The sequence below is a fragment of the Gorilla gorilla genome, chromosome 10 (genome assembly GCF_029281585.2).
Source record: "Gorilla gorilla gorilla isolate KB3781 chromosome 10, NHGRI_mGorGor1-v2.1_pri, whole genome shotgun sequence".
Lineage (NCBI taxonomy): Eukaryota > Metazoa > Chordata > Mammalia > Primates > Hominidae > Gorilla > Gorilla gorilla.
The window spans coordinates 36,506,034-36,522,193 of NC_073234.2; the positions used below are offsets into that span (position 1 = coordinate 36,506,034).

At 41.6% G+C, this 16,160-nt stretch overlaps 1 protein-coding gene across 4 annotated transcripts in view; it reads right to left on the reverse strand.

Moving 5' to 3' along the window:
- TBC1D30 (TBC1 domain family member 30) overlaps window positions 1-16,160 on the reverse strand; it is a 120,214-nt gene that overhangs the window by 19,277 nt on the left and 84,777 nt on the right. For 2 of the 4 annotated variants that reach the window (XM_004053506.4, XM_031001054.2), the window contains 3 exons: window positions 15,889-16,028; window positions 11,973-12,179; window positions 4,137-7,768 (listed from right to left, as the gene is read on the reverse strand). In XM_004053506.4, coding sequence (XP_004053554.3) covers window positions 6,981-7,768; window positions 11,973-12,179; window positions 15,889-16,028 — 1,135 coding nt within the window. In that variant the 3' untranslated portion in view covers window positions 4,137-6,980. Of the gene's footprint in view, window positions 1-6; window positions 75-1,099; window positions 1,296-4,136; window positions 7,769-11,972; window positions 12,180-15,888; window positions 16,029-16,160 lie in introns of those variants that run through there. The other 2 variants (XR_010129308.1, XM_031001055.3) reach the window with 2 other exon arrangements.

Consider the following 16,160-nt stretch of genomic DNA (forward strand, 5'->3'; position numbering starts at 1 on the left):
ACAGACCTGAAATGGAAATCTATGCAGCAGTAAAAAAGAACGAGGTGGCTCTACTTGCACTGTTCTGGAACAATCTTCATGGTACATAGTGAAAAAGGAAAGTTCAGAAGGTTATTGTGTTACTGCTTACGAAAGTGTGTGTGTGAGAATGTGCTTGAATACGCATAAAACATCTCTGAAAGGATACAAAAGAAAGGAGTAACATCGTTTCCTGTGGGTAGAAGCTTTGAGTGGACAGGGGACAAGGGGTGGAGGGAGACCTAGTTTTCCTATGTGCTTTTTTGTACATGTTAAATTTTCACCATGTGCAAATATTATCTACTTAAAATAATAGTCTAAACAATAATTTTATAATGTTCTGCTTCTTAAAAACCTTTGAAAATCATTGAGCTACATGATGCCTAGGATTGCCATTAGTAATGTTTATTATTGTGATATAAGCACTTTTTATTAAATAATATCATGATTCTGTAATTTGTTTCACACTTGACAAATGTACTAGAAATTCTGCTCCATAGCTATATATGCAACAAAAATCTTTACACTTTTCACCATCTGTTAAATTCTGTTGCATAGACATTTGTGGAGTTCATCACATACATTATATGTAGCTCAACCTTCCTCAGACCTTAGCAACTTCTTGGTCCAGATAGGGTCCCTGTAGCAACAATGACTCAACACTGTTCTCACAGACATATTTTGAAACAGGGCCTATAAAGTCCTCCCATCCCCTTAACTGGGCAAGGTTTTCTTTTTATATGTATATATATATTTTTTATTATACTTTAAGTTCTAGGGTACATGTGCACAACGTGCAGGTTTGTTACATATGTATACATGTACCATGTTGGTGTGCTGCACCCATTAACTCGTCATTTACATTAGGTATATCTCCTAATGCTATCCGGTTTTCTTGAAATCTTCAGGGGGTGCCTCTCACATGTTCCCAAACAAGTATGCTCCCAGCAGGTACTCCCACGGCTCTGCTGAACACTGCAGGTCCCGTGAGACCCACTTTCTCACCCAGCCCTGCTGCTTCCCTGCAGACGCCATTAGGGATGCGCTAGAGCCCCCTCTCTGTGAGAAAGCTGCCGCTCACCTGGGGGAGATGGCCACGAGCGAATGCCACGCTCTGTTTCCATTGCATTCTGTCAGACAAATCCCACAAATATGCTGCTCGGGCTCCCAGATTTTATGGAACTTGGTGACACAGCTCTTCATGTTTTGCTCACAGTCACTCTTCCCTCAACAGGACTCCTCCGGGAATGCAGATGGAACCGGAATGGTAGACAAAACTGGGGAAAGACAATCACCTCTCCTTCTGTGATGAGAATATAAGACCAAAGAAGACTCAAAGGGCTTGAGGAAAGAACCATCTTCAGAAAACAAGAACCATGTTCCTTGACTCTGTCACCTCTCTACACCACCTATTATTATGATGGGAAGATGGAGCCAAAACTGAGAGAGTTTAGGAGAGGTTTGAGTCACTGGAAAGTAAAAAATAATCCTGACTACTGTTCACTGATACAGCCACCATTTTGCCCTTATAATCTGTAATCTTCACAACACCTCTGTTCCAGTTAAGAGTTTTTCAACATGAGTGGTAGAAAATCTGACCAAACTGGCTAAACGTCAAAATTGGAATGTTAGCTGATATAGTAAATAAGATGAGACAAATTGGCTTTGGGCATGGCCTGATTCAGAGCCCACAGGCCCTGAAAGCAGCCTGCTTTCTCTCTGTTTCTCAGCTCTGCTTGCTCAGTGTTAACTCTTCTCCAACAAGCTCTCCCCTCATAGTTACAAGACAGCTGCCAGCAACAACTCCTGGGCTTTTTCCTTCCAGGTTAAATTCTGTTGCATATTCATTTATGGAGTTAATCACATAAGCTATATGTAACCCAATTTTCCCCAAACCTTAGCAACTTAGGACCAAATCCAGTAGAAATGAGTGAGTCTGCTTCCCTGAGAGTTCAAAACAACAACAACTCTTGAAGCCCCTGGGGCACAGGTTGGTGTAGCCAGATAAAGATTGCCTGGGATGGAAGGGATGGAGAGAATGGAATCAAGTGACACTTTGCAGGTCATTTGGTCTGACCAGAGCAAATGACCAGGAAGGAAGCAACCTTCAACGTGATGGTATTTGAAGGCGGGGCCATTGGGAGGTAATTAGGTTTAGATGACATCATGAGGATGGGACCCTCATGATGAGGTTAGTGCCCTTATCAGAAGAGGAAGAGACCAGAACATACTCCCTTTCTCCATTGTGTGAGGATACAGTGAGAAGGTAGCCATCTGCAAACCAGGAAGAGGGCCCTTCCTCACCAGATACCAAATTTGCGGACACGTTGATCTTTGACTTCTCAGCCTCCAGAACTGTGAGAAAGAAATGTCTGTTGTTTAAGCCACCTCAGTCTATGGTACTTTGTTACAGCAGCCTGAACTGAGTCAGACATTCAGCATTGGGAGATGGCCAGCAGGGAACGGCATGAAAGCTGACCCAATACCTACAGTACCAGTCCCCATTCAGGTGAGCACTGGCTGCCTTTGTGGAAGAACCACTCCGACAGTTCTGCCTTCAGCCACTGTCCAGCAAAGGCCTCCCATCCATCACTGTATCCTGGTGGCTCTATGACTGTAGACTTGCTGACTTTACTCTGAGCTGCCTGATGTGGATAACAGATAACTCCCACTTCAATGGCCCAAATACTCACCAGCCTTCACATTTCCATCCTGGGGATTAATCATAATTCATCCAAACATCTCCCCTATTCCCAGATGTTTATATTGTTTTCAGGTTTCCATTAGTACATTTAATACTTCAATGAACATTTGCACATAAAGCTTTTACTGCATAACTTCCAACTCTAAAATATCTGGTATTCTTTGACAAAACCTAGTAATGGCTATTTCTTTGAGTTCAGGATACCAAGTCTCAAGTACTATTCCCTTCTCAAAAGATACAATTAAAGTTCTTTTTATGAAATTCAATACCTGTTGATGAAGAAAACTCTTAGCAAGCAAAGAATAAAAGGGAATTTTCTTAACCTAATAATAGGCACCTACCAGAAACCTCAACATCTTACTTAATGCTTCTTTTAAAAGTCAGGAATGAGGTATGGGTGTTATGAGTGTTCATTATCACTGCTTCTAAAACACTTCTGTTGGCACTTCCACACTAGAAGTCATAGAAAGGAAAAAAAAGGAAAGAGACTGCTGCCTCTTCCAGGATGTAGAGAAGCAGGCATTCTCATTCACTACTTGTATAACTCCAACCTTTAAGAATGGCAATTTGGAGATATATGTATCTTAAAAATGGACATATTTCCTGACCCTTCAACTCCACTTCTATACGCATATCCTAAGAAAATAATTCGGGCTATGTACATACATGTAACAGGATACTGTCTCTACTACTATCTAATCAGAAACCTCCTATTTGACAAGGTACTGGTTATGTGAATTCTGGCATGAACACATTAGGGAATATTAGTCACTAAAAATCATATTGTATAACAGCATTTACCAGAAAGACAGCTTAAACTACCATGTTCAACATAACTTTTTTGTAGATAATGGCGTGTACACACATACACAAACGTACTGGAAAGATCTATATCTATATCAGAGTACTGATGATTCCTTATGCTCTTTTTGTTTTCTCAATTTTCTAAAACCTGTGACTTTTCTAATTAGGAAAAATAATATATTTTAAATGCTGTAAACAGCAAAGAAAGTGGCTCAGAAACGATGTAAAGAGAGATTTTATATGGGGAGATGGCAGCAACTATACATCTATTCATACAGAATCCTTAATGCCATGCAGCTAAACTATATTTATTGTTCATTTTATTAAGACAAAAATAAATAGTAGATCTAAAGGTTAATTTTAGGTAAACTCTCTAGGTAAACTCTGTGCTTACTCATATTCAGGAACCAGCGAGTCTGCAAATGCTGGGCAGGTCACAGGCCACCCTGCAACCCAGCGATTAGACTGGGGGAGATGGAGCTTATTGGGCTGTTTCCCTGGTTCATGTGACCAAGGGGGGTCTGGGGTTGGGGGTGAAGGAAGAAGGAAGAAGGGAGAAGGGACTGTCACAACAGTGTTCCATGCATGCGCTCAGAAAATGGCAGAACAGTTACAACAATGAGAATCTTTATGCATATAGCTTTGTGATCAATACAATCCTTCAGAACAACAAGAGACAAACAAAGGAATACAATGTCCCAAACAGCTGCAGTCCACAGGCTGACATTGCTAACTAGATTTAGATCATCTGGAGGCTTTTGTAAGAGGAACTGAGGTGCAGAGGCATCAGAATGAGTTGATTCCCTGCAAAAGGGCTAAGAGGCTACAGACATATCTAAAAATCAAGAAACCACTACTTGTTAAGTACTTCTGGTGTTTGCATACAGTGTCCAATACACAGGGAAGATAGCAAGTCCATACTGGTCTTTGTACATGCTGTGTGGTAGAGGCTACTGCAGGTTTATTTTCTAAAGTAGGCAAGGCTTATAAATTGACCAATTCACATTGTGATTACTTGGTACAATGCATGCATGTTATTGGTACACAGAGTGCTTTAATAGGAATCTGTTGGATTTTCAAAATTCTGACAAGGCCATTTTTACCTCAGAGGACTATTATCCTTTCACTTATTCATTCATTCAACAGATACGTATCCCAAACTGTGTGTTACCTCATCCATCCCCTTCTCAGGAAGACCAACCCTGGAAATAGGTGAGAGGAGAGTGTTCACAGGGCACAGCATATGTTGTTGATACTAAGTTTGTGGACAGCAATGGTACAATCCCAAGGACTTGTATAAGTGGCCTCTACCTCATTAACCATTTCCTTGAACCCAGACCATCAGGGAGCTAGTGAGCTGATTCAAGAGAGGAAAGAACAATTCTCCATTCAAGTCAGACATCCCTCAAGGGGAACATGACTATTCTGACTCATTTGAGAAGGGGCAAAGAAAAGGATATGAGGTGGAATCACTATTATCTGTAAAGTTTAGCTGATGGAAGAAAATGGTGTCATTTGCTTAACTTTGGAAAATGCAGTGGGTCTCTGGGCCCTGAGGGTGGTATGCAAAATAAGCCCATCTCTCCACCTACACCCTTCCCAAAAAACAGGCTGTAGGCGTGGCTGCTTTTTAAGAAGCTGGATGCTAACTTCAGATGGCACAGAATTCAAGACCAAAACTGCAATAACTTATTAGTCATATTTTCCATCTTCAGTTCCTTTGGGGGTAAAAATACCACGAAGAAGATAAAATAGCTTTTCTCACGGTATAGGTCATTGTTGTGTTTTCTGTTCAAAAAAAGCCCACACAACCACATTCTCTATTATAAAAAGTAGTACCTCTCATAGTAAAAGCCTGCTCTACAGTTACAGTTTTCGTTTCAGAATTAACAATCCATTAGCTCAAATTAATATTGGCTGCATCAACAATATTCCTGCAAGTATCGCCAATAGTCTTCCAGAGACAAACATGAAGGCTGAGTCTATTCCTCTAATGATGGCGAGGAGAAGGGGATTGAGGAGTGAGCCTTCTGTTCAGCCAAATAACAGGTGCATGAAGCATTTTTAAAATAAACTCCCTGTTCAGGATAAGGAAGTCAGAGCTGGTTTTGTAAAATGCCATCAAGGGACTCTGTACCATCTGGAGACAGGTCCTTTGAGTCAGGAGGGATTTTGGTGAATGGCTTCCCAGTCTTGGTTTTTACACGCTATGTAGCCAATACATCTGTGTACAAAGAGCATTAAACCCACCTATTGCACTGAAGGAAATGTGGCTAAGTCACTTGGAATACCGGGAGTACTGACCTTGAGTAACTGAAGTGCTACTTCACCTCTGTGTGGCTCAGAGTTCCCATCTGCATAGTGGAGACAAGAGGTGCTATCCCTGACCCGCTGGGTGAGAGAGAGCTAGAAAGGGCAGGAGTGAGAGGGAGCTAGAAAGCACTGGGGCCTTCTCCAGAGAAAGGCAGTGTTCAATTAACAAAGTACTCAACAAAGGACTCCAATCAAAAAGCACAAAATTCAAGTAACAGAGTCACAGGTGCTGTGTTCTGGCTTCTGAGCAGAGGCCTTGTGCGTCTGCAGTCTAGAGCTGGTGCATGAGTGAGCTGTGTGGTGGGGGATGCAGGCCAGGCTCCGCATGGAGCCCATCAAGTCATCCGTACCACTGAGGACCAAAGCTCTCCTTGAGAGGTGAACACAAACCTCAGGAAAAGCTCAGTGGCACGAGCAAGCTGTCCGGAGCAACTGCGTAAAGCATATGCCAAGTGTGTCCTGTGCATAAGATCTTCAGCTGGGTTATCGACCAAAATTTCAACAGATGAAAGGTTTTCTTCATTTTGCAGGTAGAAATAGACAGTTAAAGAAAGGCTATCTAGATTTTTCTCCTATGATTTAGCATAAGAATAAAAAAAAAATTTGAAACCGGTACTGTGGGAAATCTCACACGACACAATCCCCTCCGTAAAGCATGAAAAGGAAAATCAGGAAGTTTTTCGTAACGAAGAAACTTACTTTCTTTTTACAGTTTCTGTCCTAGCAAGCTGGTATGTGCATGCTTGAGTATTAGTAACACCCAGAGAACTGGAAGGTTTGGGGGTGCTGTCACAGGGACTCTGAAGGCCCCCAGAACAGAAGGATGGACGAGAGTTAACAATCTAGTTATACAGTCTTTTTTAAACAGCTCACAATAAAAAAATTGGGAAAACTTCACACTATAAAACCACAATATTTATTTTGCCACAAGAATCCACTTCGTCAGTTAGCAAGTAGCTGGGAAAACAGCCCTGTTCTAACTCCTATTATAAAACTTCCAGTTCCCATTTTTTATGGGCTGTTGCTCATCCCTGAACCTATTCATTTTCACTGGACAAATAAAACTCTTTTAGAGCCATTCAGCTGCAACCCTTATACTACTGTGAAAAGGTGAGTCCAGATACAAAGTTTCGGGGAGACATCATCGTTTTTTAGTGCCACTGTTTCCACCGCCGGGTTTGCTGAAGCTCCTACTCATTTGAGGAAAGTGCACGGTTGGGGTTCTTTCTGTAGGGCCATATAATCCCAAGTTCCTGGCAGTAGCAGATTTCCGCAGGGGCTTGACGCTGGGAAAAGGGCTAAAGATGGGGGTTTTTGAGTTGCTGCCTTGGGGAGCTTTGCTGGTGGCTTTGTTTTCTTCGGGTGCACTTGGCGGCTCTGGGCAGTGCCGCTGGCAGGGTGGGTGCACCCTGAGCTCAGTTTCAGCGGCAGCATCCCTCTGGTTCAGTTCCAGGGCTCCCAACTTCACCTGAACCGCAGACACATCCACATCAGCATCTCCGAACACCGGCTCTGGAGATTGCCCCTCGATCATCCTCCCGGTACTGCCTTCAGGGCTGCTGCCTTCTCTCCCAGCTGTCGCTGTACAACCAGAGGGGAACGCCTCTGCTGCCCCCAGCCCATTGGTCTTGCTGGCCTCGTTCTGCTCATCTATCAGCCCTATGGTGTCCCCACAGCTCGGATGACTCTTGGTCCTTGGCATGTTCTTTTTGTGGACTCGGATGTGTGTTCGCCACGGGGAGTTGAGCTTCGTCTTAAGGTCTTCGTAGGGGACAGGAGATATTTTCCCTCCTGTGTGACCAGGGATGTGGATGACAGCATTCTTGGCAGCTCTGTTAGTCATTTTCATCTTCTTTCCTAAAAGAAGGTGGTTTATAACTGGAGAACTGTTTACCTGAGATGGGAGAATGCTGGTCACTGGCCCTTTGTCTGAAAGAAATGTTGAAAGGTAGTATGAAGTGTACCACAAAGAAACACATCCATCTTGGAACACAAATCACTTAGAGGTCCTCCCAGCCCCGTCTACCACATCCCTTCCCATGTGTTCCCCAGGGAGGGGCAGAGTCATGTGACTGAAGACAGCAGAAACTGAATTCAACTGAAGAGCCTGGAATACCAATGCGTTCTTCTTTAAAGAGGAAGGGACCACAGGGTGATGATACAAAAAGGAACATCTGACCCCTCATTCCTAATCAGAGCCTGGACTCCCTAATTTTTTTTTTACAGAGAGCTCTTGGCTCTGAGTAGCAACCTCTGAGTTACTGTACTTAGAAAAATCTTTGCAGATTTAAAAAAAATAATACAACAAACACTATGACCATATGGATTATCATCTGTCAGCCTCTGAGAGGTAGGAAAAGAACACACTGCATATTATGAAGTGAGATCCAGCAGAATGACAGAAGTGATAAAAAGGTAGTGAGAATGCAGTGAAATCACAGCTATCCAGCATCTAGCCCTACAGGTGAAAAACCACTCCTGTGTCCTCAATGGACTTCGAAAGACAATTGAAAACTGAAAAGCACCAAAAGCTTTGTCCTCAGCTAGGTGCCGTGGTTCATGCCTGTAATTCCAGCACTTTGGGAGGCCAAGGCAGGAGGATCACTTGAGGCCAGGAGTTCGAGACCAGCCTGGCCAACACGGCAAAACCCTGTCTCTACTAAAAATACAAAAATTAGCCAGGTGTGATGGTGCACACCTGTAGTCCCAGCTACTTGGGAGGCTGAGGCAGGAGATTGCTTGAACCCGGAAGGTGAAGGTTGCAGTGAGCTGACATTGCGCCACTGCATTCCAGCCTGGGTAATACAGTGAGACTCCTTCTCAAAACAAACAAACAAAAAAGCTTTGTTCTCCTAGAAGGCACTGTCGATGGCATTATCATTGACCACCTGCGACTATGACCAGACTCCTATTTCCAATGCAGCATTCAACACACATGGTCCCAGGATGGCAGCTGCAGACAGAAATTGTAGGGAGAAGGCCTCTCCCTCTGTGTGCGAGTTTCCTTCTTCCTTGATGTCCATGTCATCTGGCTGAACTAATTTCCACCCTTCTCTACTGTTGTCATTTACCACTGGTCATACCCCAATATCAACTAAAAATGTTGATAACTGTCTCCTCTTCACCACATTCCTGCCACCTCCCCAATTATTTGACTGTCACTGTGACTGGCCCTCCATTACATTCTCATAGTTCCTCAACCTCTCCAGTTCCATCCTAAACATTATCACCCAGCTCTACCTTATGTGAAAATATTTAATTCTAATACTCCTCATTTTGGCTCTTCTAGCTCTCAGGCTCTCAGTCTAACTATATGTGGTAATGAACCACAGAGACTTCTGGCTTCTTGTTCCTCAGGCTCCTCACAACCCCTCATGTGTCTTCGGCTCACTGACACCCCTATCCTGCCAGATGCATGGCTGACCGCTTAGATCACTCCCTCATAGGCATCCCTGTCTCTTTGTCACACATTGCTAGTAAAGCCCCAACATGGGGTCCATGATCTACATTCTCTTTTCTGAAACTGAGCCCTTCAAATTCATGACCTCCCATTTCACTGGGTCCTCAATGCCAAACAATCTTTTCATTTCCCTTTCTCGCTCCCTTCAATGACCTAACTAAATCTTCATTACTTTCTTTAACCTCTCATTTACTCCCAATCCCCACCTTATTCCCACCAAACAACTTTCCCCCAATTTCTCCATGAAAACAAAAGCTATCAGATCTGAAAGGCCTCTATTTCCCATCCTCCCTAACCTCGGAAGCTGATACCTCAACCACCATACTCACCACCTTCCACTAAGTCTCAGAAGCTAAGGTCTTTTTGCCTCTAGTTCAAGTTCAATCTCTCCACCTGTGCTGCTAATCCTATCATATACAATCTCATCTAAAACCATGCTACTCAAACCATGGTCTCTGATATGGTTTGGCCATATCCCCACCCAAATCTCATCTTGTAGCTCCCATAATTCCCACGTGTTGTAGGAGGGACCCAGTAAGAGATAATTGAATCGTGGGGGTAGGTCTTTCCCATGCTGTTCTCGTGATAGTGAAGAAGTCTCACGAGATCTGATAGTTTTAAAAATGGGAGTTTCCCTGCACAAGTTCTCTTTGCCTGCTGCCATCCACGTAAGATGTGACTTGTTCCTCCTTGCCTTCCACCATGATTGTGAGGCCTCCCCAGCCATGTGAAACTGTAAGTCCATTAAGCCTCTTATAAATTGCCTAGTCTCAGGTATGTCTTTATTTGCAGTGTGAAAACAGACTAATACAGTCCCCAAGCAGCAGCACCAGCAGTGCCTACGGGCTTATTAGAAACATATAATTTCAGCTCCATTCCAAACCTACTGAAACGGAGTCTATATTTTAGCAGATCCCCAAATGATCTGTATGCACACTAAATTTCAAGAACCAATGCTCTAGAGCTTTGCCTTTGAGCAGCAATCTCTCCCTTAAAGAGAACCACCATCAACCATGATCTGAAGAAGCGGTCAGCAAACTTTTCCTGTAAAGGACCAGACTGTAAATACTTTAGCCACTGTAGTGTGAAAGGAGCCTTAGACAACCTGTAAACAAATGGGCATGCCTGTGTTCCAATAAAACTGTATTTACAGGCCAGGTGCGGTGGCCCACTCCTGTAATCCCAGCACTTTGGGAGGCCAAGGTGGGCAGATCACCTGAGGTCAGAAGTTCAAGACCAGCCTGGCCAACATGGTGAAATCCCGTCTCTACTAAAAATACAAGAATTAGCCAGGCATGGTGGTGCATGCCTGTAATCCCAGCTACTTGGGAGGCCGAGGCACAAGAATTGCTTGAACCTGGGAAGTGGAGGTTACAGTGAGCTGAGATTGCACCACTGCACTCCAGCCTGAATGACAGAGTAAGACTCCATCTCAAAACAAACAAACAAACAAAAAACTGTATTTACAAAAACAGGTAGTGAGCAGGATTTGGCCTACAGACCACAGTTTGCTGATCCCTGATGAAGGTACAAACCACTGGGCCGATTTAGCACCCTGAGCAATTGTTTACCATCACACCCAAAGACTTGTACAGTGTAGTTAAAAAGGGACTGTACAAAGAATCAGAACACCTGTGTTCTAGCCCTGGCCTGACCACTCACTATAGCTATATAACCCTGGACAATTGCTAAGCCTTCCTGAATCACCATTTCCTCACTATTTGGAAGAAGATGAGACTATCTGTCCTTGCCTTCCTCATAGATTTGTTTTAAGGACAAAATGAGGAAATGTATGTGCCAATGTTTTTGAAACTTAAAGTGAAATTGTTCATTTATTTTGTGACTGGTTTCTTAATGATTCAGGATAAAGTGAGAATCGTCAAGAAGTCAACTATTCTTCTCTGATAAATGGAAGGTAAATTCAGTTTTTGTGCAGGATCAGTCACATGCTCACATGCCACTTTAAAAACATGTCAAATTTATATTTCAGTTAATTCTGGACAGGCACCATTTTCATTAAGATATTCACTTCAAGCAAGAAAAAACAACTCCCAAATCAGCATATATTAAACAATAAAGCAGATTGTTCACTGGGATTTTTGGAATAAAAAAGAAAAAAGCTTGGCAATCCTTGGAAAAGAGTATTTCCAATTGCATTATAATTGTGTTCTTCTTAGTATATTCCCAAGATACTTGCCATCAGCAAGGCACAGGTTTTTAATGTTTTTTTTTCCCAGTTTCTCTGACACAACATCTGTTATAATATCACCTAAATGACTAGTATATAGCTTAATTTACTAGTGCACAGATGACTTCTATATTCAGATGCATAAAATTTATGCTCCAAAATTTCTCAAGTCCAAGGATTGCAAGGCTTTGCAACATTTTAATCATTTGTAAACCCTTCTCCACAGCACACATAGTAGAGACATGTTTAATACCATCAACTGCCTGGTCCTTGGGGCCTAAAAAGAACCTGCAGTCTTTTTCTTCTTTAGAGCCTGATAAAATAAAATTTAAAATGAGATGCTAAATATGCTATTATGTCATGCCAGCTGTGTTGATGGATATTGAGCTACAGTTAGTAATTCCAAGGCCTTCCTAGGATTATTTGTTCTTCATTTTACAAGTTGAGATAGAGCTGAAATTGATTCAAATGAACAATCACATTACCTGCCCTGATGTACACCTGATGAACCTGCTGCTGTTGCTTCTTTTTAATTCGAGAGTACTGCCGCTTCAGTGCATTGATATCTGTGGTCATGCGTTCCATCATCATACTGTTAAAAGCTGCATGGTATTCACTTCGACAGGAATTGATTGCTCCTGGACTCAGCTCTGCAATGTTATTAGATCTCAGACTCTGCTCCTCATTTGGCTCTGCGCTCGAAGGATGAGACATAAGGAGATGGTCGGTGGAGGGGAACAGGAGTAAATGGACATTGATAACACTACAACTCAGTGCAGTATCTTAACCTCCATGAAATTCTAAACCACAGAAAAAAATGCATACTAGAGTTTGTCTTATTTTGATGTGCTTATTTTGATGTGCTCCTGAAAATATTTCTGCATTTTCTTATTAACCTAACTGTGGGTCTGACATGAGCTATATGGGTTCAGTGTTTGATTTTGTTACCAGTTTGTTAGCTATATAGACATAACATCAACTGCTTCCAGATAAAAAATCACTGCCATTGTCTAAGATTCCCTTAGAAAGATATAACTCCTAATTTCTAAAATCATTGTACAGATTTCCACACAACGGCATGAGGATTTATACAGAATTGGTTTGTAGAGTTTAGACAGTCATTAAAAGTGCATTCTTCTTACATTAAAAATAGTAACACAATTTATAAAATTATCAAGACTTCAGACCACTGTATCACTAGAATGAATGCTTTGTTCATTTAACAAACATTTCCTGTCCACTCTGTTGTTATATCGGATGTGGTGTCTGCTCCTGTGATAGCTACAACTAGCAGATTTGTCTCTTAAATAAAATTGAGATGACCTCCAAAAAAGAGAAACAATACTAGGTGGGAGTAACCCACAGACTGCACAGGCCAAAGCGGGAGACAGCAAGCTTCTCCAGCACAATTTGTAAAACTGACATGGGAGCCAGAGTCAAAAAAAGACCGAGAGACTCCAACTATCCTAACATCTGCTGAGAGTGTTATTCAGACAAAGGCTAAACATCTCAGAAATTCATTTTTTTACTGTAATCATTTCTGTAAGGAGAAGAAAATTAAAAGAGAAACTGCTAATCAGAGCAAAATCAACAAGAAAGACTCATGATGAAATTTAGGAGAAAGTGATCATGTCATCCTAGAGCACAAAAATGCACAGAAAGAAAAACAGAGAAAAAAAATGAAACATAGACCCAGGCTATAGAAATGCAGATTCAAAAACTTTACCACTAAAATACATATTGATCCTATGGCTAGAAATCAAAAGCTGGAACTCAGGCAATAAGAAAGGGGGTAGAAGGCATTGCAGAAATCAAGAAGACTCTTGTTGGGTTCAGATTTTTAAAAAGCCTTTAAAAGGATGACAGAAGAGCACATACCAAGGACATACTCACAAAACAGTATGAGCCCAGCTATTAAAAAGGTTAAAATTCAAACAAGCTGAGGCTTGCAGGAAATACTCCAAAAGATCACAACCAAAAGTTAGAAGTAGCATCAGCTGCTGCCACTGCTCCTATCTTCCAAATAAGAACCAAAAAAAGAGAAGATAGCCCCATGACTTCAAGAAGGTAGTAAAAAGTTAGCAGATGGCAAAGAGAACACAGAGGTGCCTGACATCTATTCAGTTTCTGTCCTCTTTCAGCATATTTCTAATATCTTTGAACAAGGAGAATGGTCTTCAAACTAGAAGAGGTAGAATAAATATCCTAAAAGAAAAGCTTCCACCCAAGACAAGAAAGGACGTAGAGAACCACAAACTTTAAAACAGTGCATAACATTGATAATTCCAGACCACAGAATTCTATTCTGTTTAGAAAAAAAAAATGAAATAAAACATGCATGTGATTCAGAGCACCACATTTTAAGGGGAACATTACCAAATTACAGGATATCTAGAGGTAAATTAATAGAATATTAGGAGGTCCAGAAGTCATAACTTAAGAGACATGCTTAAAGAAATTCTGAACTTGGGCCTTTGAGAAAGCTTTGGAGGACATGATAGCTGTCCTCAAAGATTTGAAGAGATGTCAGGTAGAAGAGGGAGTAAGTAGACTTGTTCTGGTTTTTTCCAAAGAGAAGAATCCTCTTTTCCAGCTGGAACCATGGAGGGTGTCGAAGAGAAGAAAAAGAAGGTTCATGCTATGCCAGAAGCCCTTAAGAAAAAGCAAAGGAATTTTGCAGAGCTGAAGATCAAGCACCTGAGAAAGAAGTTTGCCGAAAAGATGCTTCAAAAGGCAAGGAGGAAGCTTATCCATGAAAAAGCTAAACACAGTCACAAGGAATACAGGCAGATGAACAGAACTGAGATTCGAATGGCTAGGAGGGCAAGAAAAGCTGGCAACTTCTATGTTCTTACAGAACCCAAACTGTCATTTTCCCTAAGGATCAGAGGTATCAATGGTGTGAGCCCAAAGGTCTGAAAGGTGTTGGAGTTTCTTCACCTTCGTCAGATCTTCAATGGAATCTTTGTTAAGCTCAGCAAGGCTTCAATTAACATGGTGAGGATTGGAGAACCACACATTGCATGGCGGTACCCAAACCTAAAGTAAGTAAATGAACTCATCTACAAGTGTCATTATAGCAAAATCGAAAAGAATCAAATTGCCATGACAGATAACACTTTGATTGCTCAATCTCTTGGTAAATATGACATCATCTGCATGGAGGATCTGATTCATGAGATCTATACTGTTGGAAAAGGCTTCAAAGAAGCCAATAACTTCCTGTGACCCTTCAAATTATCCTCTCCACAAGGTGGAATGAAGAAAAAGACCTCCTATTTTGTGGAAGGTAGAAATGCTGGCAATAGGGAAGAGAAGAGCTACAGGCTTATTAGAAGGATGAACTAAGGGGTCTACCATGATTATTTCTGTAATCTGGTCAGTTAATAAACAGTGATGCCTTCAAATAGAAAAAAAAAGCAAAGAGAAGAACTATTAGTAGAACGGGTAGGTGGAAGTTATCTCTTTGTAAATAGAAACCATGGACTAAGGGGAAGAATCAAGCAAAGTGTCTTGTGAAATAATAAGTTTCTTGTCACTCAAGAAATTCAAGTAGAGGTCACCATAATGTTTTGATTTAAAGGGTAATCCTATTGGAAGAGAAGCCAGTCTGGAATAAATTAAACTCAGATGGAATATATTAAGCATCTACTATATGCCAGGGTCTGTGCTAAGGAACTTAGCATACAAAGTTGAATCCAATGCATGGGAGCAAAAGTCACCATAGAGAAAAAGAAATGTGTACTATGCATGTAACACATAATACAGAGAAAAACCATTACATAATAAAAAGATAAAGTAACAGAGAAGATACTTTTAGTAACAATTTTTTTTTTTTTTTTGAGATGGAGTCTTGTTCTGTTGCCCAGACTGGAGTGCAGTGGCATGATCTCAGCTCACTGCAAGCTCTGCCTCCTGGGTTCAAGCAATTCTCCTGCCTCAGCCTCCCAAGCAGCTGGGACTACAGGCACGCACCACCACAGCTAATTTTTGTATTTTTAGTAGAGATGGGGTTTCACCATACTGGCCAGGCTGCTCTCAAACTCCTGACCTCATGATGCATCTGCCTCAGCCTCCCAAAGTGCTGGGATTACAAGCGTGAGCCACCACACCCAGCCTAGTAATGACTTTTTAATGTTGTTGTTGTTGTTGTTTGGTAGAGACTGGGTCTCCCTATGTTGCTCAGGCTAGTCTTGAAAACCTGGCTTCAAATGATCATGCTGTCTCAGCCTCCTAAAGTGCTGGGCTTACAGGCATGACCCACCATGACTAGCCTAATAAAGACTTTTAATAGTTGTAACCAGTTCAGAAAATTACTGGGGCATCTATAGGACACAATATCACTCTTATTGTAGTAAACCAATACATCATGATAATCTAAATCAAGAGCCACCTCTTTACCTTTAATTTGTTTTTGGTACTTCTGCAGTTCAGGAGCCAGGAACCCACTAAAAGGTCCAAGACACCCCACTGCATTAACGACAGCATCCTCATCGTCTGGGTCATTCTCTTCATCACTGTCTCTGGCCTTACTATGTCGTCTTGGAAAACATAAAAGACAAAAAAGAAATATACAAAGAAAACCATGGTATTTTAAAACATAATACGGTTACATGGTTTAAATGCCATATATATAATTAACATAGAATTACATATAATTAACAATGTGAAAC